Source organism: Suricata suricatta, chromosome 14, assembly GCF_006229205.1.
Source record: "Suricata suricatta isolate VVHF042 chromosome 14, meerkat_22Aug2017_6uvM2_HiC, whole genome shotgun sequence".
Lineage (NCBI taxonomy): Eukaryota > Metazoa > Chordata > Mammalia > Carnivora > Herpestidae > Suricata > Suricata suricatta.
The window spans coordinates 53,580,658-53,604,049 of NC_043713.1; the positions used below are offsets into that span (position 1 = coordinate 53,580,658).

Sequence of the window (23,392 nt, forward strand, 5' to 3'; positions counted from 1 at the left end):
GATTTTTCTTTTTTTTTTTTAGTGTTGCTTTGACTTTGTGGCTTTTTTTTTTTTTTTTTTAAATGCTGGGAGTACTGGGCTTGTCTCCTGCCACAAAAAGCGTCGCTTTATGAGAACAGAAGAGCTGGAGGGGCCTGGGGAAGGTGTGGGCAGGCAGGTGGGTGGCAGCTGGGCCCTGTGTTGGCGGCTTCTGTTCTTTTCCCCTGTGCTCTGTCTGAAGGGAGCTGCAGGGCTGCTCACACAGCCGTGGTCATGTGACAAGAGAGCAGTTACTGGCTGCCGTGTCAACCCACCCGCTGCCTCGGGTAAGGGATGGGAGACGGACAGGCGGCAGGTTTGCTCAGACGGAGGTGGGGGTCCCATCCTTTCCCCCCCAGAGCACATGCCTAGCTGAGAGCCACCAGGGCCTCCCCAGCCTCCCTGACTGTCCCCGTGAGCGTGTGGCTCTTTCAGCTCACGCTGGTGTTGGAAGTATTGCGGCCACCTCGTCTATGCACTGGCATGGTCAGTGCCGACGAAGCCTCAGCCCGTTTTTACAGCGTGCGGACATCTTAAAGGAGTTGCTTCCTAGGTGTGAGTATTGCAGTCACTTCCGGCCCTGTCTGCGGCCCTACCAGACTGAGGTCACGTGGGCCTTTTAAACTACTCAAGCATTTTTCTCTGACCTCACACACCCTTGGGATCTGTCTGGCTCACCTGCGTGAGTCACAGCGACAATCTGGCAATGATAACAGAAAAGCAGCGAGGGGACATGTCAGAATCTCCAGGGAGCAAAGGCATTTCCACTTTGAGGGAGTCACCGCACCCTGATGAGGACACCCCTCCTGTGATGTTCGCTCCCACCTGGCCTTGCGTGTCGTGTATCTGCTGGTATCACCGCTGTGTATCATTATACCAGGATGTGTGCTGGGAATGCTCTGTAAATCTGGGTCAAACTTATTTCTCGGTCCTCGGGGTCGTTTACTTTACGAAACGGTAACCCACCAGAACTTTTTATCCAACCCTGATCTTTTTTTAACAGTGCTCAGGGGTTGTTTGAAACTGACTTCTGAGTCCTTCAGCATCCGGAGAGTTCAGTGGGCAGCAGAGCGATTCCGGGCTGGGCGCAGACTGCTCGATCCACATGGTGTTGTGCCTAACCCTGGGGCCGGGTCGTACTCCCCGACACACAAAAACCTCTCACATGTCGGCACAGACAATAAATGAGGCTCTGAAAGTAGGGCCGCTAGTGCGGTAGGCGCCTAACACTGTTTCGGACTGAAGCCCCGACCACGACAGGGAAGTGTGTTCTGTGCTGAGGTACACACCTCTTCCTCTGAACTGTCACTCGGGTCATTGTCTAGTGAGGCACTCAAGGAGGCCGCCTTGGGCTCCAGGTAGCAGAGGCACATAGCCAGAGGGAAGGAGAGAGTGAGGGCATATGGCACTGAGAAGGAGGCGGAAAGCAGAAAGAAAAAGATGAAGAGGAAACAGGGCACGAGGGAGGGTGAGCGGATCGGGAGGTAATGCTGCAGGCTCTGGGGGAGGAGGTTGGTTTCCGACAGGTTGGGGAAAGAGAGGTACCCATCGTCATCTAGAAGAGAAGGGAATGACTCCGGGAGCTGCAAGGAGAAGGAAAACAGCGTGGTCCCTTTGCCAGTTTGCTGTTTGTAGCTAAAAGCCACGTCTTGGTCCCCTAAGGATGGCTTCCCTTTGCGGTCAGAGTCCAGGGCAGGCTCTCCGCTCACACGCGCGGCGCCTGTGGCCGGCTCGACCCCCGGGGGTTGGCGGTCATTCTCCTTACACCTCCTTCGGAGCTCTGGGGGGGATGCTGGGGAACGATGGGCTGATGGGGGGGACATGGGGCATGAGTCAGTGCCAAGCCCAGGTGACTGATGTGAAAGAGACAGAGAGAGACAGAAAGCAGCAAACAGAGGTGCAAAAGGACAAAAAGAAAACTGCAATTAGTTACTTTTCTTATGGGTATCAATATAAAATTGTAAAACAAGACTTTTAGCAGTAGGGTTGTTCATGTATTTAAAGTATTCAAGCTACATGCCAACGATGCCATGAATGGCTACCGTTTCCCCATCAGACCGTCGATTACAGGCTGAGCTTTTTTTTTTTTAAAAAAAGTCAGAACCAAAGATATTGATGGGCAATCTCAAAGTCTACATGTTTCACACCGTCCACAATGTTTCTTTAGACCAACAACTCTAGGAAGTTTCACGGTGTTGAGAGCAAACGTAACTCTCGGATAACTTAAAATCAAGACTTTCAATAACGTCTCCTGATCTGCAGCTAACAGATCTGTTACTAAAGTTTGATTGGATTGAAAATTAAAAATAAATCCAAGTTTTGATTTTTTAAAGAAAAAAATCTTCAGCATCACCTCTCCTTGCTGAGTCAAGTCCATCCCAAACGGGCGGGATCCAAATCAAGTTTCTGGCCCCACTCCCATCTGATCAGCAGTGCCACTCAGGGAGTGTGACAATTAGCCTTTTAGGAGCTTCTGTTCCACACAGAATTGGGGTTCCTTTGAAAAATTCTATTTGGGCTCCTTTCTCCATGATGTAAACAGAACTTAAAACTCAAATGAGGGTTTCAACAAGCTAACTAGAAAAAAACAAAGTGTTTTCTTGTGAAACACATCAGCCTTTACCGTTGCATTATTTGTGATCTGTAAATAACAGAAAGGCACAATCTCCCAGCCTTCTGGTTTCTCTTAGTGAGTAATCCCTATATGTAACTCCCCTGGTTGGGGTCCTTATCAGAATGAATGATAAAGGCACGTGACCCCACAAAAGTGTCCCCAGGGGAGTTCAGGCTTCTGTAGGAAAGAGAGGCCCTTTCCATTCTCTTTGGCCCTGGCAGCCTCTAGGACCACAGCCGGCTTCCTCTTTGCAGGTGGTGGAGGGCTGCTGAGCAGGGGCGAGGAGGGGGAAAGCAAGGGAAGCAAGCAAGATCCCCACAGGACCTGGCACAGCTCACAAGTTCAATTCAAGGTCACACAGAGCCTGAAGCTAGACTTCCACTGCTCGATGTGACACCATGAGTGTGTACGTGTGTGTGCTCATACATGTGTGTTTTGCCTAGAGACTTGAGAGTGTTGAAATTACCCACTCTGCTTTCTAACTCCCAATCCTCACTTGGTAACTATAAAGACAGACAGTAACAACATGTGCAAATAAAATCGTATCGCAGATATATTAGAATTTTAGGCATTAGAGGCGTCTTTTCTCAAAACTCACATCTGACATGAAGCATTGTGTTTTACATAAACATGACCCTGCACAAATCTCATTCAAGCAAGAATAATATATAAAAGGTCCACGCTGACTTCTGCCTGCAGATTACCGTTCCCCTGGGGGTGGACGGCTGCCCAGTCACCTGGCGTGATCATCAGCCTGAGAACATTTCCCCTCTCAAAGCTATCTAGGGGACCAGCCTTTTTAGAACTATTTTCAGTAATGTACTTTCATTTTGGTTAAAAAATGAGTACCCTCGTTCTTACTTGTTGAAGATGGAGAAGAATAAAACGAAGGTTTAGTTTTCCATGCCCCTTATTCAAGTGGTTTCTCAAGGACGGCTCTGCACTGTAGAGAAGGAAGACAGCCATCTGCCGACCTAAGCACTAGGTCAGGGCCGCTGCCTTTCTGAAGGCATTTGGGTCAACGTGCCGGCTTCTCAGAGATTCAGACTAGGAGAGTCACAATTTTTTGCCTTTTTATTTTCCCAGGGCATAAATGGCAAGAGGGATGATAGTTTAGTGCTATGTTTTATATAAACGAATCGGTGGTCTTTTCAAATTAAATAAAGGGACACAGCCTGGGTCTATTTGGGAAGCAAATTAAAAGTCATTTCCTTTACTGTGCCACTTAATCACGGTTATACATCCATGGGAGTTGTTGGCTGGTGTGGGTGATTTCAGGAAATAGTGGAAATCTTTCGCTTTTCAGGCATACTACCTTTCTCTCATGCCCTATTTAAAAGCTGCCTTGACTTAATTGGAGGGTAAGAGTGTAGAAAGAAAATTCAGAACAAAGCATGTCTTAACAGCAAAAGTGATCCAATATCCTTGCTGTCATTTCCTGTCCTGTTTTTATTTTTGTGTTTGGTAAATAAATGATCTTACCTTGAAGAAAATGAGGGACAGGGTTTCATGTGGAAAAGTCTGACATAACTACCACATGTTGGGGATCCACCCATCCCTGTGTAACTCTCGTCCAAAGGAGCATTTCTCTTTGGAGACCCAGGTGAGTCCCAGCCACAGAAATCTATATTTGAAGAGCCCAAGTTCAGAAGAACACTTGTGAGTCACATTTAGGCAAGTTTTAGCATAACCGGTGGGCTGCACAATATTTTTCTTCTGCACAACCCAGGAGCCACTCTGTTTTACCATGATCATTACCCAAAAACATCCCAATATAATTTTTTTTTTAATTTTAGAGAGCTGCTCTGCTACCTCTATGATCCTGAATGAAAAGCAGATTCTCTACAGGTTTCCTGACTTATTTTTCCTAAAAGTTGCTTTATAATGCCAGATTACCAAAAATAAACATACCGTAAGAAATGCTGGATGAAACGAAGTTTAAAAATTTAATGAATACAACACTTTGGAGAAATGCTGTCAAATTCACCTTCCCTCTCCCCTTGCAATATTCGGCTTTAATATCTCTTTTCAAAACATGTCTGCTCCCTACTTGGATGACTAGACTGTGGTCACAAGGTTAAGAGGGGAAATATTGTATAAATACCCAGGCTATGGTCACTCAGTAACTTGCACTCAGAAGAATGGCAATGTGATTACTGGAGAGCTAGAAAAATATAAAGTCCTTAGGTAGGAGAATGGGGCCAGAAACAAAGAAAATAATTTTAGTGACAGTTCTGAAATGTGAGCCCAAACAGGGAAGTGTCATATGGCACTAAATGTATCTTTAAGATACATACACAGGACGGCTGTTGAAAGTCTTACAGAGCACATCAGTTCCAATAAAAATTCTACGGAAAAATCTTTCATAAGAAAAATGTCTACAGGGGAAATGGCAATTTAAAAACTGACCACATGAATGTGACTAATGCTGAAACAGGAGTTACCCTACGTCTGATGAACACATTCCCAGTTTCTAGCCTCGGAATCATTAAGTAGTTCGTAAAGGCTAAGCACGCTCTCGGAGGGAGCCTGGGAGATGTACCTTTCCCTCGGGCCGAACTGCTGCCACCGGCGTGGCTTCCTCCGCCTTTTTCCGTCGCTCCTCTTCCTCGTCCCGTTCCTCCTCGGCCTTTTTCTCTGGAGTCACAGTGGTGATCAAGTTGGTCTGAGAGATGCCCTTTGTTGTGGCGTACTGGCCAGTACCAACCTCTGCAGCAGACACAGAATCCTTCATGTATATTTCATGGTTTTCATTCACTGACGCTAAAAGCAAATACAATTGAAGAAAAAAAAGTCTGAAATAGTTAAGTCAGAAGACGGAAGACCACCACCAATTGCCCCATTATGGGAAAATGTAGCCCTACCCACGTTGGTCTGAAAACTCCAGTCAGCACTGCGGGGACGCACATAAAAGCACTGTCAGAGACTCGGCTTTCTGAGTCTGCTACACCAGTGTTTTAAATAATTTAAATGCTCATCGCCTGAAGCCACCAGAGTAATTCTCAGGCTCTCTGGTGAGGATAAGCAGGAGCGTGGATGCGATGAGGGGTGGGAGGCCGGGCTGCCGCGAGCCTGTTACCCCACAGGGCGACTGGCTGGGCGCTGGCACCAGGCACTAGCGGACAAGTCCCACAGCTAACGGCGGTATTTGCAGCAGACGACCACTCTCATACTTGACTTTGAACGGATCTTTGGAGGTGCCATTCAGTAAGGAGTAATGAATTGGGTTCTTTAATTATAGTCATTAGTAATGGTTAAAGAGTCCATCTCTCCTACAATATCAAAGTCCCATGGCTCATAATGAAAATTAACGATCTTGGTCAGATTATAAAATTTGGAGCAATTATACAATCTGGATGGCAACTCTATTCAGCTGGAGTGCAGAAATGTTTTAATTCTGACTGCACTTTATAAACAGACTACCGTGATATGCATACACTTGTTCATCTCTGATATTTTGGGAAGACAAGACAAATGTTGCTAATGAAATCCATGCAGATGTAAGACATGCAAACATAAGAGGTAGAAGACGCAGCCTTCCATCCCCACTAAAATGTCTTAGTGAAAGATGCTTAATTCAGTTATGCTTTTAAAGTCTGATACTCATTAGTTTAGGTTGTAGGTATATACAAGTTATTTAAACCTATAAATGATGCTTTTCAAATACACAGGAGCTAATCACAGGAAAATTATAATCAGCTTCATAGTTTAGGAAGTCTAAAATATAAATGTTGGAAAATATTCTGAAATCCTTTTGTAATAGCTAAACCATTTCATTAAGATACCTTCACTAAGATATTTTATATTTCCTCACATTGATGAAAGAAAGCTCATATGAGAGGCAATTTTCCAGTGGGTCAGTTAGGCTGTTCTACGTAAGATGCCAACTTGCAAAAAGCAATTTGTGTTCCAACATGCAGCCACAGCACCCTACTCGGCAGCACAGAAAACACACTGGGATTGGCAGGACCCCAAAGAGTGAGAGACAACACATACTAACATCACTTTTGGGCAGGGAGGAAGAGACAGTATGGTATTAGTATATTTATTTCACAATTGTCTTCTGTCTTGTCAACAGTCATTATCACATAAAAAGGTCATGAGAAAACAATATTATCACATAAAAAGGTCATGAGAAAACAATATTCACAACAAATGTGTTCCCTTGGGTACACATCGCTGAACAAAGTGGATGAGAGCCAGGGGAATAAAGGGGTGAGTCTACAAAAGTTCCTTCAACACTGACTGATGGAATACACAGAGAGTTTACAGAGATTCTCTACAGGAGAAAGAAGAATAAATGGAACAAAGCAGTAAGAAAAACTTCAGTGTTAACGTGAATATTTCAGTATCTTAATTCAACCCGAAACGGTCCTAGTAAACACTGTATTCCCAAAGTTTAGCTCCACATTACAGATTTGAAAAACACGCAACCATTAGAAAATACAGAATGGTTAATTTACTTCATAGGCCAGCTCACAAAAGCCTGTAAGAATAATTATGAACGTAATTATTATTACACCTGTAAAAAGAATGCTTTCACACACGTCTCATTCACTCTTTCTTTGCAAAGAGCCTTACTCCCATTTTAGAGATGATGACTAAAACTGAGCCCGGGCGAGTTTAAATCATTTGCCAGGTGCTACGCAGATGGGCGTCAGTCCGGGTTTACCTTTTCCTCTTCACCAGTAACATCCATAACATAGCACTAATGTCACAACTCTGACTTTCTCTACAAACTGTTTATAAAGGATTCCATTAGCAAAAGACAACCTTCTAAAGTGGAGGATTCAGGAAGTATGTCACCCCAACAGCCACACTGGGCTACGGGGAAAGGGAAGAGAGAGCCAGGACTATGGTGAGTGGTGGCAAAAATGTAAGGAGGAAGGTGGTCCCAGGCACTTTTAACTTCATTATTTTTACTTGTTTTTATTCTGTTTTTACTACTTTAATTTTATGGGTTTTGATTATTAAAATTGTACACACATGCTAGAAACATACTGTTTATATATATAAGATATGTCTTCGATAAGGCAACTATTGTCCAGGTGGAATTACAGAGACTTGGCCATGGGTCCCTTTAATTTTTTAATGTTTTTTTTAATGTAATTTTTTAAATATTTATTTATTTTTGAGAGAGAGAGAGCATGAGTTGGCAAGGAGCAAAGAGAGAGGGAGACAAAGAAGCAGGCTCTGGTCTACAGAGCTAGATGCAGGGCTCGAACTCGTGAACCATGAGATTGTGACCTGAATCCAAGTCAGAGGCTTAACCGACTGAGCCAACCAGGTGCCCCAGCCATACGTCACTTTCTAAAGAAAGTATTACTCCAGCTGCCATGTGTTGTTGAAGGAAGCAAATCTGGGCATAACTACGGACAGCAACACAAAACTGTCACACGAGACAAAAACCTGCTAAAAACTTACTACCAGGTCATTTCTTAGAAATGTTATTTATGTGATTCTTTCCCCGTTTAACTTCCACATTTGACTTAACGGTGGAGAACATTTCCACGGCAATGCTCTCCCAGTCCATCTGGTGCAGTAATTAATATTAACAGGAGGATTTAACATGGAGCCTTTGGGTCTATCATTTAAATGTCATCCTTTCTGGTAACAGTCACATTTTTTTCCTGAAAATTTTGTAGAAACAGAGATAAATTTAACTTATGGTCTTCCTTCTGAAACAAATGGACTGAAACAAATCCGATAATCATTTCAGGTCTGCCAACAAGAGATTACTTCAGAATATGTGACAACTGTATTTAGAATGAGACCATCTTTCTCCAAATTCAGGGTGCTGGTTGATGAAAGCTATGCTCTTCATTCTCTAAGCACCATTCTTTTATGGAATAATTTTCCATAAATCTACCAATAACAGATATTAGACTCACAAAGGCACTTTTTCCTTTTTGAGCGGTGGGGGTTACAACTTGCCACTCAACTACAGACCAAAGAGTGCTTTTCATTTCACTGCCTTTTCAAGAGGATCTACGTGTCTTGAAAGCTTTTGATGGTTTCACACTATTTCTGGGTAGCCGTTAATAATACTTATTGTTAGTCGTAAGGGTTAGGAAGCGATGCCCACCTCCATCCAAGCTGCGAGACATGGTATAGCGTTTGCTGGATGAGCGTTCGAAGTAAGGGGCAGGACGGTCTATCAAGGCGCTGGCTCTTCTCGTCTGGGCCTGGGTCCTGCCGCTGTAACGGAACTTAGAGCCCAAGGTCAGGAATTTCTTTGGAGGGGCTTCTGGTAACAACAGTCTAAAGATATTAAAGAAAAAATACCAGAGAGACTACTGAGTCAAATATTAAGAATGCGATCTTAACTTTTTTAGTCAAAGGTAAAGTGCTTTGTATGGTTAACATATAACATGTTAAATGAATGTGGTTAAAAAATTTTTTAATGTTTATTTTTGAGAAAAAGAGAGAGACACACGAAGCACGAGTGGGGGAGGGGCAGAGAGAGGAGGAGACCGAATCTAAAGCAGGCTCCTGGCTCTGACCTGTCAGCACAGAACACAACTCAGGGCTCAAACCCACGAGCCGTGAGATCCCGACCTGAGCTGAGGTTGGACGCTTCACTGACTGAACCACCCACGTGCCCCAAATGAATGTGATTTTAGAGGGAAAAAAAATCAATGCCCACAGGTACATGTCAACCAGGGAGCTGTAGAGAGGCTATGAATTCAATGGGGGTTGGCTCGGACTCCATGCAACTGAAGAGTTTATGATTCTCTAACCCCAAAGAGCAATTAAATAGGTGATCTTAGTGAAGAAGAATACTGATAAGACTGTTATTGTGTAGAAACAAATCTGATAGTCTGAGTACTGTATGTAAATAAAGGAGCCCAGCGTATTAAGAAATGATTGAAATGGTAAGGAAATGGATTGAATCCTTGAAGTGGACATCTTATTAAAATAATGAAAGGCCACTAAAGGTAATGAAGGGGGAGGTACGGCAGATAAGCATAAAACAAATTAAGGAAAATCCTCCACTCAGAAGTTCTTTCAGGATTTCATGTCAAAAAACCTGGTGACAGTGAACTTGAAGGAATAGAAAGGATATGCTTCCACATTCTTCTTCCCAACCAACTTTTTCAGTAGAAGTGATTCCAATCATTCTGATTCTTGCTGAGGAAGAAACAAAATCATCTTTACTTACCTGAAAAATGTGTGATGCTCAACACATACTTTCCATAAACGCTTGGCAGCTCGATGGTTTGGCAGCTTAAACCCGATGGTGCTTTCAAATTGTTCAAACTAAATGAAAAACAACAACAACAACACATGTTGAGGAGTAAAGTCAAGTGGGCAATTATAAGTAACGTAAAAGAAAATAATTTACAAAATCATGCAACCTCTCACAAGTTTTTTCCTTTACTCACAAAATCAAGTGCTATCTGCAGAATTCATGCTATACACATTCATACATTAAAAAACAATCTTGCATTTATTCTCCTTAGCATGCTGCAGACATAGATAACCACATTATGTGTGTAAATGTTTTATGTACAAGTATGGATTTTAAGAAAACTGAATGCAAAAAAGATGGCATCTGGGTCTCTTCCAGACACCCATTTATTCTGATCTCATGTTTGAGCGGTGTCTCTTGGAACACCATGACGTCACTGGAATGTACAGGAATAAACAAACTGTTTAGAGTCTACAGCATTTTCAGGATGTCGTTTTCTCCCAGGATCTGGTCGGAAAATATGCCTATCTGCTAGGTATTTGATGACTTGGTATCAGGTTTGCTGATTTTGTTTATGCATTCTAGTATGCATTATTTGATATTCTATACATGATCATAGATCGGGAGAATATGATTTCGTATCTTGCAGCATGTATAGTTCAGATGAAAAGAATCTTTGATTCAAAGGAATCTATCAGCTATTTGATTTCTCAAGGTGAAATATCTGACTTCCTGAGTAATGTACTTTACTATTATTGCACGTTCGATATTTTTTAATTTTCTGATGACAGTATGCATCAGGCCACCAGAGGGCAATCATTTTAAACAGTAAAAGCTTTCCCAAAGAGCACAAAACAGACTGTTGACACAGTCAACAGAAAAAAACTAATTTATGTAGCAAAGAACCAAGAAGAGGGGCCTTATGTGTGGCCTAGGAGTTATAACTATGCTTGACTTAAAAAATTTTTTTTGGTTAATGTTTCTTTATTCTTGAGAGAGAGAGAGTATGAGCAGGGAAAGGGCAGAGAGAGAGGGAGACAGAGAATCTGAAGCAGGCTCCAGGCTCCAAGCAGTCAGCACAGAGCCTGACGCAGGACTTGAACTCATGAACCATGAGATCATGACCTGAGCTGAAGTCAGACGCTCAACCGACTGAGCCACCCAGGAGCCCCAATTTTGCTTGACTTCTATTTCTTAGTTGAGTGGGAACAGGTGGGGTTGGGGGCAGGGAGACTGAGAAATCCAGCACAAGCTACTCTCCCAACTTTTTACTTACTCCAGACATTCACATGTAGGAGCAACTGTAAAAATCATCATTGGCCAAGAGCCCCAGTGAGTCAGCACGATCCAGGGTATTCTGGATCGTGACTAAACCATCCTCCATTTATTCATCCTGCATCCAGCATGTACCATACGCTTGCTCGCTGCTGCAAGAAGCCAGGATGATTTTCTTCCTGCTGTCCTCCTTACACCAAAGATGACCCTGCACTTTTTGAATGTTTATCTGTCTCTCTGTGCTTTGTGCCAATTTCTCAACCTCTTCAGAGCCTTTGTGCCACCATTCCTTTTTTTCTTTCTTTTCAGCCTATTTACATGACTGTAAGAAAAAAAAAGTGGAGGGGGGGTGGGAAACAATATTCTATATTCTACTTCTGCCTGAACCACAACCCCATCTCACTCCTTGACAAATGTCAGGAAGGAGAAGCCTTGTCTACTCCACCCCTTACCTCACTGCAGCCTGGAAGGTGCTCCCACCACCTTCTTGAACTTTTCAGTGGACAATGGGCCCTGTCAAGTCAATGAACTTTTCTTAATTCTTAGCCCGCAGGTCTTTCTCAGTATCATCTGGCCCAGATGGTTAATCACAAGCCTGAATCTAGTCTCCTTGTCACTTGTGACTTTTTTGCCCCTTTTCTTTCTCTGGCTGCTTTTCTTCATCTCCTTATGCTCCTCTTCTGCCTACTCCTCTCTCTCAAAAAATGATGACACCCAGGGTTTCTCCTTGAGGATCTCTTCTCTAACTTCCCTTTTTTATCAGTAACTCATTTCCTGCCTGACGCCTTAAATAGAACGGAGGCAGTTGATGACTCCTTCAAACCTGTATTTCTTACTATGCAAGAATCACCCCCAGAAAACATCTCCAAGGAACTTAACCTTTTTTCCCCCTGAAATTCTCCCTGTTTTCTCCTGTCAATAATACCACATTGGTCACCTTCGCTCATGCCAACTGAATGCCTCCGATGATCACGGACTCCTCCCCCTCCTCAGCACCTTCCTCCATCCTGTGTCCAGGCCCTATTGGTTCCGTTTCTCACAGTTGCTCCTTCCCTTCTATTCCCACAGCCTCCGCCTAGTTTAGGTCTTAACACCTCTCAAGGCTGAGCTGCTGAGTCTCATTCCAAATTATTTGTCTAGTCTATCACGTCCTCTTTAAAACCCTCCATGGCTCACTACTGTCTCCTGATGCATTTCTCCAGCATTCCCATGTGAGCCCTCACCACAGCATGTCGATTCCATGTACGCAGAATTTTATCATATGTGCAATATGTCTCATGACAACAGAATTTTAAGTACACAAGACTGTTTCTTTGCTAAACATAAAGTCCTTTAAGGGCAGGGACCAACATGGTGCCCGGCAATAAACAGGTGCTTACTTGGTAAATGTTTGATGAACCAAATCTATATTGGTTATAAGTTTACTATGCAATTATAGGGAATTATGAAAAAAACTAGTTTCAGGTATTTATGTGAAAAACTTACAGATTATTTCAGTCTTCACAGGCAAGTTTGACTTTATATTTACATTAAACAGGATTCCTTGTTTTATAGTCTGATTTTAAACTGAGATATAACGTTGTATTAGTTTCGGGTGTATCACATGATGATTCAATGTCTGTGTCTTGTGAGAGGCGAGATGTGTCTTGTGAGATGATCACAGTCAGTTTAATTAACATCCATCACCACACATAGTTACAGATCTTTTTTTCTTGTGATGAGAACTTTTAAGATCCTTTCTTAGCAACTTTCACATATACTATACAGTATTATAACTACAGTCACCATGCATCACATTACATCACATGTAATCTGATTTTTAAATTCCATTTTCCACCAATGGAGAGGCTGTGAAGATAGAAGATAATTCTGTTTTGTACCAGAAAAAATTCAGAGACACAGATGAGCCACAGTCTTAGAGCTCTGCCTGCCTCCGTTAGATTACACATGCCCATTAGAAACAGGATATATTTACTTATCATCTGTTAAACAGATAATAGGAGATATTTGCAACCTATTATGTGTAAACCACTTTGGAGGATATAAATCGTTTAGGATGGTTGTGCCCAAGTAGCAATGATTAGTTAACAATTTTGACTTTTTCATCAGTCTGATTGAAAGAAAAAAGCAGAAATGTACTAGGCTATGAGACATTTACGTAATTTATCTTTGGTGTCTCTTGCTGTAATCTTTCTTGTGCTTTGATCACATTATCGCTAAGCTATTCATGTTAGGGTGCCAACAGATTTGGAGTAGAAAGACAGGGCGTGGACACATAAAACAGAGACAGACAGGAAGAAATCTATTTTTTATTCACAAAAGGTTTAGCGCCTAAGGGTTTCTTTTATACTGCAGTTGGAAATATACAAAACATTATTCGCAAATACTGATTTTACACTAAAATCTTCAAAAATAAAAACTTTTCAAGCTATGCAGTCAGTGGGACATTAGAACCAAACATTAAAAAGAAGAGAATGGTTATTTATTGCTGTTTATCAGACAAGGCTATGATAAATTCTCTTAGGCATGGAGACATCACTCTTCATGTCCTAGATGTTCGGAAGTTGGGCACAGGCTATTTAAATTTTTGTTTGCTATCAGGTACCCTTCTTTTCAATATACACGCAGATTCGGGGCTACTTACCTCTCCCGGCCGGATCTTAATGTAAAAGTTGTTCCGTTTGTATGAAATTTTTAGAACCTTAGGCCAGGCAAATCTGTTTATTCTCAGTCGGTCACGATATATTAACAGACCACTTGCACAAACTCCTAGCATAATTTCTACTCCTTCAGAATCCTGGAAAAGAGCACCAAGAAACAATGGATCAGTATTTCACTTATTTCCATGGACAGCCGAGTAGGGGATTTAAGCGTCCGTGAAGGAACCTGTAATTAATGACCTATAGTTCTAATTTAAATATGAAGAATACTGTGGCCATTTTTAAAAAACACTGCCACTAAATAATAGGCTCCTGATGAAGACGTCAATCACTACGGAGCTACGTCAGAGTAAAACTGGCTCACTCAGACATCCTACAACGTGATTACCACACACAGAGAAGGTCAACCAGAGGATGTGGTAGTAACAGTAAAAAGTCATCGCTGCCCTTCTAAAATGGTTATAGCCATTTAATGTGTATTGACTCTTTACATTTTCACTGTTATTTTGAGAAGGTTGCTAGGATTGTTCCTAGTTTACAGAGGAGGAGACTTCTCAGGCATGGAGAGGTTAAGCGTCCTTCCCAGCTGAATATGAGCAGCCCGCTTCCAGAGACACAATGTTCAGCTAATACGGATACCAACAGAAAGGCCCTGTTCCTTCTAAAGAGTGTTTTGGAGTTTGTTCCATTAAAAAAGAGCCTTAAAAATTTTTTTTATACACCACTAGTTGTCAGAGTAAAATTTAAATATAAAATCATTAAGAAATTTTTTTAACATGTATTCATTTTTGAGAGACAGAGACAGACCATGACTGGGGAGGAAGAGGGAGGGGGGAGGGGGAGAGAGAGGGACAAGGAGAGAGAGAGAGAGACAGACAGACAGACAGACAGAATCTGAAGCAGGCTCCAGACTCTGAGCTGCCAGAAAAGAGCCTGACGCAGGGCTTGAACTCACAGAGGGTGAGCATGACCTGAGCCAAAGTCAGACGCTCAGCCGACTGAGCCACCCAGGCGCCCTGATATAAAATTATTTCTTAAAGTAAGAGCTTACTTCCCCAATGTGCCTGGAAAGCACACACAACCCAAGTCACAGTCACTTTTGAAAACCGGTTCACATACACAAATATCAGTAAATTTTCTTTATGTATATAGTTTTCTTTAAGTGGGAATATGCTATATTTGTAACTTGCTTCTTCTGCTACTTGCATATTTATGTCATCTGTAGGTCACTTCCTAGGGATGTGGGATGAGAAGTCGAGGTCAGAGGTCATCAGAGAGGTCACATAAGGCTCAGGAGACATATCGTGTACAGCCTATGCCCCCTACACGTTCTATTTGGGTGAAAAGGGATAAAATGAACACACATGGTGGCCCCGAGTGGGGGAGAAACAAAGGACAGAAGGCAGGACTGTGTGTGTGAGGCTCAGTCCCCACCTCCTTGTCGCACCGCTTGTTGGAAGCAGGGGGCGCGAAGTAGGTGAAACTGAGGTCTTCTGTCACATATTCATCAGCAGGACTATCCCTGGAACTGAGTGACACTGCAGTGGTGAAGAGGGGAGGGGGACACGGAAGACTCCAAACAGGAGAGTCTAACTCATCCCCACTGTGGGAAGTGACTTCCTCAATCTTGCCAGTGCAGGGCATAAAATGAACATTTGCAGAATCAAAAATAAATATTTTGGTCCATCTCTAGGAAATGTTAAGTCTCCAAATACCATCTAACTGGATTAAAATGAAATATTTTATCTTGGAAACAGATCGCTCCATTAAGAGACGAAATTGCTCTATAGAAGTGGAAATACTTGATGGCAGAATATTACAACAGAATTAAATTCTGAGGAGAACTCAAAGACCAGAAACGGCCCACTATCTATCAGGAGCTTTAATCTGAAAGAGCAATTGGAAGAGTTATAGCCTGATACTGACAAATTGCTGGCACTATTGATCCTTCAGAACCAGCCAATCTGCTCACAGGGCCACTCAGAGGTGACCTCCTTGCACCAGGAGCAGAAATGCAGGCATAAGAAGGGGCTGTTTGATTAAAGCTCCTTCATTCACAGTGTGATACAGAGCTTAGTTTGGGAAATAGGCCTTTGACCTACAGAAGAAAGTACATTTAAATTTTTTTTTAGTGTTTGTTTACTTTTGAGAGAGAGTGAGCGTGAACAGGGGAGGGGCAGAGAGAGAGGAAGACACAGAGTCGGAAGCAGGCTCCAGGCTGTGAGCTGTCAGCACAGAGCCAGGCATGGGGGTCGAACTCACGAGCAGTGAGATCATGACCTGAGCCGAAGTTGGACACTTAACCAATTGAGCAACCCAGGCACCCCAAGAAAGGACATTTAAAACCTCCTTTGTTATTATTTATTTTAAAGTCATCCATTAGTCTTTGAATAAATGAGAAGACAGAATCCTTCAAGGGGAAGATCAGGAAGCCTCCTCTCCCTCCTCTTCTCCTTGCCTCCACCACACACTCCTCTGTGTCCCCGTATCACTCTGTTGTCACCAGCACACACAAGCAATTGGCTCTCCAATGAGCTCCCTCCTATACCTCCTCCTCCTCAAGACTGGAAGCTGCTTGAGGGCAGGCACTCGGGTTTACCCTGAACAATCAGGGGGTCATATAGCACCCCCTAGCATGCATTAGGTCATTACATGTTTGTTAAAAGGGCCAGTGAAGGGAGAAAATGTCAAGTGGGGTTTTAAACTGAATGAACATTTCCATTTCATTCCTCCAAAATAACAACAAAATAACACTCTTGATCATCAAGTGTTGTGCCACAGCCCATGGTCCTGACATCAGCTTGGTGATTTTTTGTACTGAAAGCTGTCACAGTGGTCTTTATTGGGGACGTGGGTGTGTCCCAACCAGTAAACACATTTAATGCTCCCTTTAGCAGGGAGCACTGAAGGGCGATCTGGATAGTCTCAATCTATCATAATTAAAGTAAATGAGTGCACTATTCCCTTAATTTAAAATCACTGCTCAAACTCTGCATCCTTCATTTATCACTTGGTCCATGGGACAGCCAATAGGGATTTTTATCTGTATTTCAGAATCTTATAAGAAATAAATGACTCTGACAGCACCTCCTCAGACTGACATTAAATGACAAACAAGCAGTGAGTCTTCCTAAGAAAAAAAGACAAAGCCTTTAGAAGAGGTTCTGCAAAACAAGGGACCTTCATCTAATAATATGTTATGTATTCTTTATTCAGAGGCATGGAGTTCAGAATCACAATTTGGAATTTCTCAATAGGCCCTTAAGCCCAGGGCCTTTCAGACCATCCACAGAAGAGAAGCATCTCACTTATAACCGGAAATCAGTTCTAAATTAATTCAGCAAATTTCCTTCTTGAAATGATGGAGTGTGGCTGCACCAGAAAATGGGAGTCCGCAACTGAACATCCATTTTACTTAATATTCAGATGAAATCCTATAATAGGCTGCATTTGTGCTTCCTTAACCCTTTCGTTTTAATTGGCGTGATTTCAAATTATATTAGTGAATGAAAAAGCAGTGATCTATTTTAATTTAGTAGCTACAGCAATGTTAAGTGGTTTTGTTTGTACCGATAGGAACCCTGACCCATCTGGAGCGGCACTGCCTGAGATGCATGCCCTAACCTTTTATTTATTTATTTTTCCTGGGCAGTAAGTGAGTCATCGTGAGTAACGTAACTCAAAAATAGCTTCCGATTCACTTGAATTTGCAGGCTACCTTCATCTCCTTCTTGTTTTCTTATCTGTCACCTAGGGAAAAGCTCGAAGAGAAAAACCATCTTAGTGTATTGTTCTTATTTTCTTTTTTAAAATCCTCATCCTACCATATATATCGCAAAATACACAATGCTTCCTTATCTGAGTGAAAAAGAGGTGAAAAAACGTAATAACGGACTGGCAAGTAAATAGAGCTACAACTGCTCTTGTAATTACACACCAATGTCAAGGAGCTTGGCATTTCACGTACCGGCACATCCCTCAGACAGGTATGCCCCAGACAAGTCCACGAGATTTTGCTAGTGTTCAGACCTTTGAGCCTTGGAAGGGTCCTGCGTGATGTACAGAACGGTCCGTAGACATAAGCAATCAAACCTGTGTTTGTTGGATGGCCACCATTTCCTTGTCCAAACTCAGTGGGGATCAGTCTGCTGACTGAGAGCCCCACTTGCAGCATCAACAGAACCTGCAGATCACAGACTTCCCTCCCTCCTCAGGGTTGGCACGAGCCAGCTGAAACTCTCTTCATTTCTTGGCCCCACCCTTGATGGCATAAGATGCTTGGATGCCTAGAAGCCTGTTAACTGTGTGTTCCTTGGGTCCCAAATCGTGAAACTGGTGACTCTGCAGTCCGTTAGTACTAAAGGCACGTTCCTATACAGGAGTGATAGTTTCTTGACAGCCCGAGTCAGAACTTCAAACACGATCTTAAGTCTCCTCAGAGTACCAGAATCCATCCCAAGATGCTAACAAATTTCATGTTTTGGATGAGAGTTTTCATAAAGCCTGCCTGTGCTTGCACAGTACTCTTATTCATAGCTGCTCATATAATAGACTAATAGTCCATACATACAGTCATTCTCTCACTGCTGAAAAGTATAGAGATTCTGGGAAAGTGTGACCTGAAGTAAACAGCTTTATGCATCTTCACCACCTCAATCTTACTACAGCCTAATCTTTACTTCTTCAGAAGACTCCATAGCCAAGATATGATTTTAACATTTCACCAATTACCAATCAACTAGGCAAGCCTTTGCTTTGGGGCAGGAGGTGGCGGTTGATTTTAGTTGAACTTCCAAATTACAACCGTATCTCAAAGCACTAATTATTTGTTAGAGAACCTAAGTTCTAGAGAGTTATTTCAATTTCAACAGGAATTTGCTAAGTGCCTGGTGATCATCCAGGCCAGAGGCATAAATGGCACTTGACACGTAAAAGAGGCGACAACTGGGTCTTGGACAGTTCGCCAAGCCTGGACAGGTAGACAGGAAGAAGAACAGCACAGATGAAGACAGGCATATTCAGAGAAAAGGCAGAGACAGGATCTGGCAGAAGCAAAGAGCATGGTGGGACACGGTGGGAGATAAAACTAACAGGGAAGGGGGCTGAGTCAGGTGCTTGTTAGGTGAAGATACATTTACAACTGAACAGGAGGCAATCCGAGGCTTCCCCTGCTGCTGGGCTTCTCAGTACTGTTGGCCAGGAGAAACGAGAGTTCGAGCCATGAGCTGCGAACCCTTCAGTCAAAACATCAGAGAGCTGAATTTGCTTGATCACTGAGTAAGCCTTAAAAGCACACACAGATTTGAATCCCTGAAGCTTTTGTTTCTAATGCCTGGAGTAAAATTCACCAGCAATATTAATAACCACCTTGAATTTAATAAAACTGAACAGGAAGTTTGGGGTTTAACAAATGTGTACCTTGGCATGATGCAAGTCAACCCCATACATGGACAGTTTTTTGGCATTTTCCAAGAAATGCATCTCTGCTTCTGCTGGCGTCATTCCTCTGTTAAGGAAAAAAAAAAAAAGTGTTACAATGTTGCTTTACTTTTACCTGGTGGGGCTGCATAGTTCCCACTTTGCCCCTGGCTCTCTACTAAGCAAGTCCCCGGAGAGACACCAGCAGATCCATGCTCTGCACGGAACAGGGGGAGAATAACAGACAAATGGCTCGGAAAGGCCATCTGAGCGAGAATGTTCACTACCCAGACTTGCACTAGGTTCAGAAGCTCACTCTGCTATGGTCCCAGCCTCCATGGTGCTGAAATCCGTCCTGGGAAAAGCAGATAGAACCAGTGATGCTCACCCATGGAGCTGCAAGCAACATGGAATGTTTTCAGGGTTCTGCACTGACCTGTGGCTCTTGTGCAGCTCGATCACTTTATCTTCCAGTTCTTTCGTGTGGTTTGGTGCAAAGCGGAACTCACTGATATAATCATTCCCGCACTCATCTGGGTCATAGTCTCCAAGTTCTGACTGGACAGTGTAGGAGCCCAACAGGGCCAGGGTGACGAAGGAGCAGGGCAGCCTCCCGGACACGATGTCATCTCGCAACTGTAGGCAGAGGTAGTACCTTCCAGGAGCCAAAAGACAAGGCAGAAAGCCAGCGTTAGGACATGTGGAGAGCAGGCCGCTTGATACCAACTGTCCCATAAGCAATTTCTTCCTGTCAGAAAATCTCACCAGAACAAATTTTCCAGCGCATGCATTTTGATTTAGATGTATGAAGAAAATGCTTGGCTACAAAATACAATATTTAAGGGCATCTAGAGGCAGGTCAATATTCAGAATAAATCAAGCTTTTATTACTAAAGCACGGAGTAAAAGGAACCTCAAGACCTATTTCTTTAACATCTTTTACAGTAACTAACATTTAGGGTCAAATGAATGGTCCCCCAACACGCTCCCTGAGATCTCTGGTTGTAAAAATTATCATATAAAAATGGTACCGTTAAACGTAATTATTAGGTCTTTACTAGCCTTAAGGAAGTGTCTTGTTAATGTCTTAGTTAAAGGTCCTGCCGTATGACCAAGACAGATGTTGGGTGACTCAGCAGCTACACCGTCCTAAACTCTGCTCTCAACCTCCTGCATTCCTCATGCAATGGTCTCTTTATGAGAACCATTTCTCCTGTTTCGAGTTCTCACTTTTCTCAATTTTTTTTAATTAGAGGACTTCTAGAATGCACTTGATAAGAAGATTAACTGTGAAGAATTACTACTTTAAAATCTGAAAACCTCCTCATTAAAAGTAAACAGCTTTATGTTCAAGGAATACAAAAACATCGTCCATATAATTTGGCCAAGACATCATACGAGTATCTCCATTAATAGTGGACTTCTCTGTTACTCTGCTTTTCAAGATCTATGGATATAATACTAACTGCAGAAGACCCCAAGGTAAGCGTTAACATTGATGACGTTTAATAATACTTTTTAAGGCCCAGCATATAGGTATAATAATAATAATACATACATATACCTTTCATATAAGAAATAAACTGTGAATCTGTTGAAGCTCAAGACTATGATTAAAGTCTCAAGGTCCCCTCTAAACGTGACTTTAAGCTGATGATACAAGAAAACTCCATGTAACACAGACCCACAGGCTCTACAAACATTGCACAGATAGACAGGAACTGTGCACTGCATTCCAAATCCAGGTATATTTGGCTCTATAACCAATCAATTAGCCATAATTAAGTGGTCCCTTCATTATCATTAGAAAGTTATCTTTAAATAAGAAATCCTACATTTTCTTTGCTTCAATGCAAATGTAAAAGAAATCCTTTGTAACTATTTTTTACCCTCCTTCTAACATGCCCGGTGAAATTATTTTTACTCCTAGCAAGGCCCTAGAGCTTTTTTGAGTAGTTTCCCTTTTCTAAAAAGCCCTCCGAGGAGGACGTGGGGCTTACACAGAAAATCCAGCACATACGGCACAGCGCCACCCTTACTGGCTGTAAACTGACTGCCAAACAGGGCAAGAGAGAGTCAGGTGTTCCGAGGCAGGATGCGGAAAGGCCCAGAAGGCACGGCAAACCCAGGCCAGCCTCATAAAGGGATCTCCTCGCTCACCCAGAGCGCACTCATCGCACCAGAGCCGTTTTACGGCCGATTCCTTTCTTCATGTTTTCTTTCCCCAAAATGAATTAATCATTTTCTTTGTCTAGACAAGTCACGGAAAGTAAACTCTTAAATGCACACAGGGTTATGTGTATCTGTATGTGCGCATGCGTGTGCCATTTTTTAAACAGCTGCCGTGAATCAGTTTGGTTATTTAAAAGGCACAAGCATCTAAAGACACACTCTGACTTGGAGTCTGAGAGTAGGACTGCTAGGAATTGCTGTGTCATTTAAGGCTGGATCCCACCCAGTGGGACTGTGGCAGGTGGATGACGGTATCTCAACGCCCCGGGCTTTCCCGCCACGGTCAGGTAGAGGGAACCCTCAGCTTAGCACCAAAGAGTCAACTGTGAACAGATAGGATTTGGCAAATCTTCTCATCAGATGTTTGTTCTCACTCTGTTGCCTTTGGTTTGCCATTTCTGTGGGGATGACTGTGAGGTTAGCACATGTAAGCATGCTTTTCTCTGGAGAATAAAGAGAAGCAGCTTTCCCAACAGGCCTGCCTTTTCTCAGAGCCAGTTTCAAATACCTGGTGATGTCTTCAGAAAGCTGGGCGGGGTCTGGTGGGTAAAATTTCACATTAAATGAAAAGTGCCAAGCACCACCTGCAGAGAGGAGAGAAAAATTAGAATGGATCCTTAGAAAAGCCCCTTATATCTCTTATTCTGATAGATACAGCTGCCTCAACTCCAACCCAGGTGACCTTTGCCCCCTGTGGAAAACGGAAAGTCTCCATCAAATGGAGTCCAGATAGGTCTGAAACTTTATCTCGTTTTTAATCTTTTGCCCAAATGCTTTATTGGAGCTTCTAACTAGCTTGGAAATGGACTAGACTTCCTCCCTTTCCCAGGGACAAAGGTAAGCCTTTGGAAGGGGGACAGAACAGGAATGATGGGTAATCCCCAATCAGACGAGTCTGGAATTGATGGGTTTCAGTACTAGGACATTCTGGATAGCTCACACGCCGGTAGTACAAACATAACCCACTTCCTTTGTCCTTCCGTTCTGTCTTGCAGGTCAAATGCCATTACAGGACATGTCAAGGTACTGTTCACATTATTTTTATTTTCACGGAAGGTTTATAGTAGCAAATATTTAAGTGAGCTGCTCTCTAGGCTGCTGAAAATTCTTTTCTCACTTGGGGAAATTTTTGGTTCAAGAGAGGCCTGACCCTATTAACGGTACTTTACAAAGTTCCACACCTTCTTATGAGCCCATGACTTGGGCTGACGCTCTTCACACCTGGCCTGTCCTTGTCCTATGGCATTGACCTCTGGCCTCTCCGGGGAGGAAAAGAGTCAACCAAGTTGCAACTTACAGTCACTTACTCTCTGTACCATCCACACTTCTGCTTGAAACATTATTAAGCTTTATGTAACTCTCCATTTTATTCATAAGGTCTTGAATTCTGTGTGGTTTCTCATTATAAACAAGGAAAAATAGCCTTTTCTTTTTATATGTACTCTCTCTACCTGATCACTCCTTTAACTCTTATTCACTTTGTTTGTTTCTTCTGGCCTTTTAAGGCCGGAGCCTGTTAAAGTCTGAGTGTTCCCTCACTGGACATCTGTTCCCTCCGTGCAGTAACCACAAAAGTACCGCAATGTAGACCTTGCTTGTGCTCTGAAAAATTCCTCCCGGTCTTGGCTTCTATGCTGGAAGTCTTTCCTCTACGCCGCAAGCTGTAGCCACTTCCTTTTCAGTCTGTGATTCTGTGATCTGAATCCAGCCCTTATGTTTCAGATATTCCCCTAAGATGTCCAAACACCCCCTTCTCCCCATTAATTGGCTGCTGGAAACTCCATTTTCTTCTCCATGAGTCCACTGCAAACATTTATAAGAAAGGGGGTAGTATTTTAAGTACTAGCTGCTTTCTCTGGGCCACTCTCCTGCATAAGAGGCAAACATTTAGCTGCAGAGGATACCTATATTTCTATTACTAACGGAAGAGTACATTTATTAGTTCTAGCATATTCTTGACACTACCATTCATATCATACTTAA

At 42.8% G+C, this 23,392-nt stretch overlaps 1 protein-coding gene across 13 annotated transcripts in view; it reads right to left on the reverse strand.

Annotated features, from left to right (window-relative positions):
* Window positions 1-23,392, reverse strand: part of EPB41L3 (erythrocyte membrane protein band 4.1 like 3) — a 143,723-nt gene that overhangs the window by 20,408 nt on the left and 99,923 nt on the right. For 5 of the 13 annotated variants that reach the window (XM_029921895.1, XM_029921897.1, XM_029921896.1 and 2 more), the window contains exons 6-13: window positions 21,918-21,993; window positions 19,614-19,832; window positions 19,178-19,265; window positions 13,744-13,896; window positions 9,795-9,892; window positions 8,718-8,893; window positions 5,175-5,395; window positions 1,308-1,871 (exon numbers count right to left, since the gene is read on the reverse strand). In XM_029921895.1, the coding sequence (XP_029777755.1) occupies window positions 1,308-1,871; window positions 5,175-5,395; window positions 8,718-8,893; window positions 9,795-9,892; window positions 13,744-13,896; window positions 19,178-19,265; window positions 19,614-19,832; window positions 21,918-21,993 (1,595 nt within the window). The remainder of the gene's footprint in view (window positions 1-1,307; window positions 1,872-5,174; window positions 5,396-8,717; window positions 8,894-9,794; window positions 9,893-13,743; window positions 13,897-19,177; window positions 19,266-19,613; window positions 19,833-21,917; window positions 21,994-23,392) is intronic. The other 8 variants (XM_029921899.1, XM_029921898.1, XM_029921908.1 and 5 more) reach the window with 3 other exon arrangements.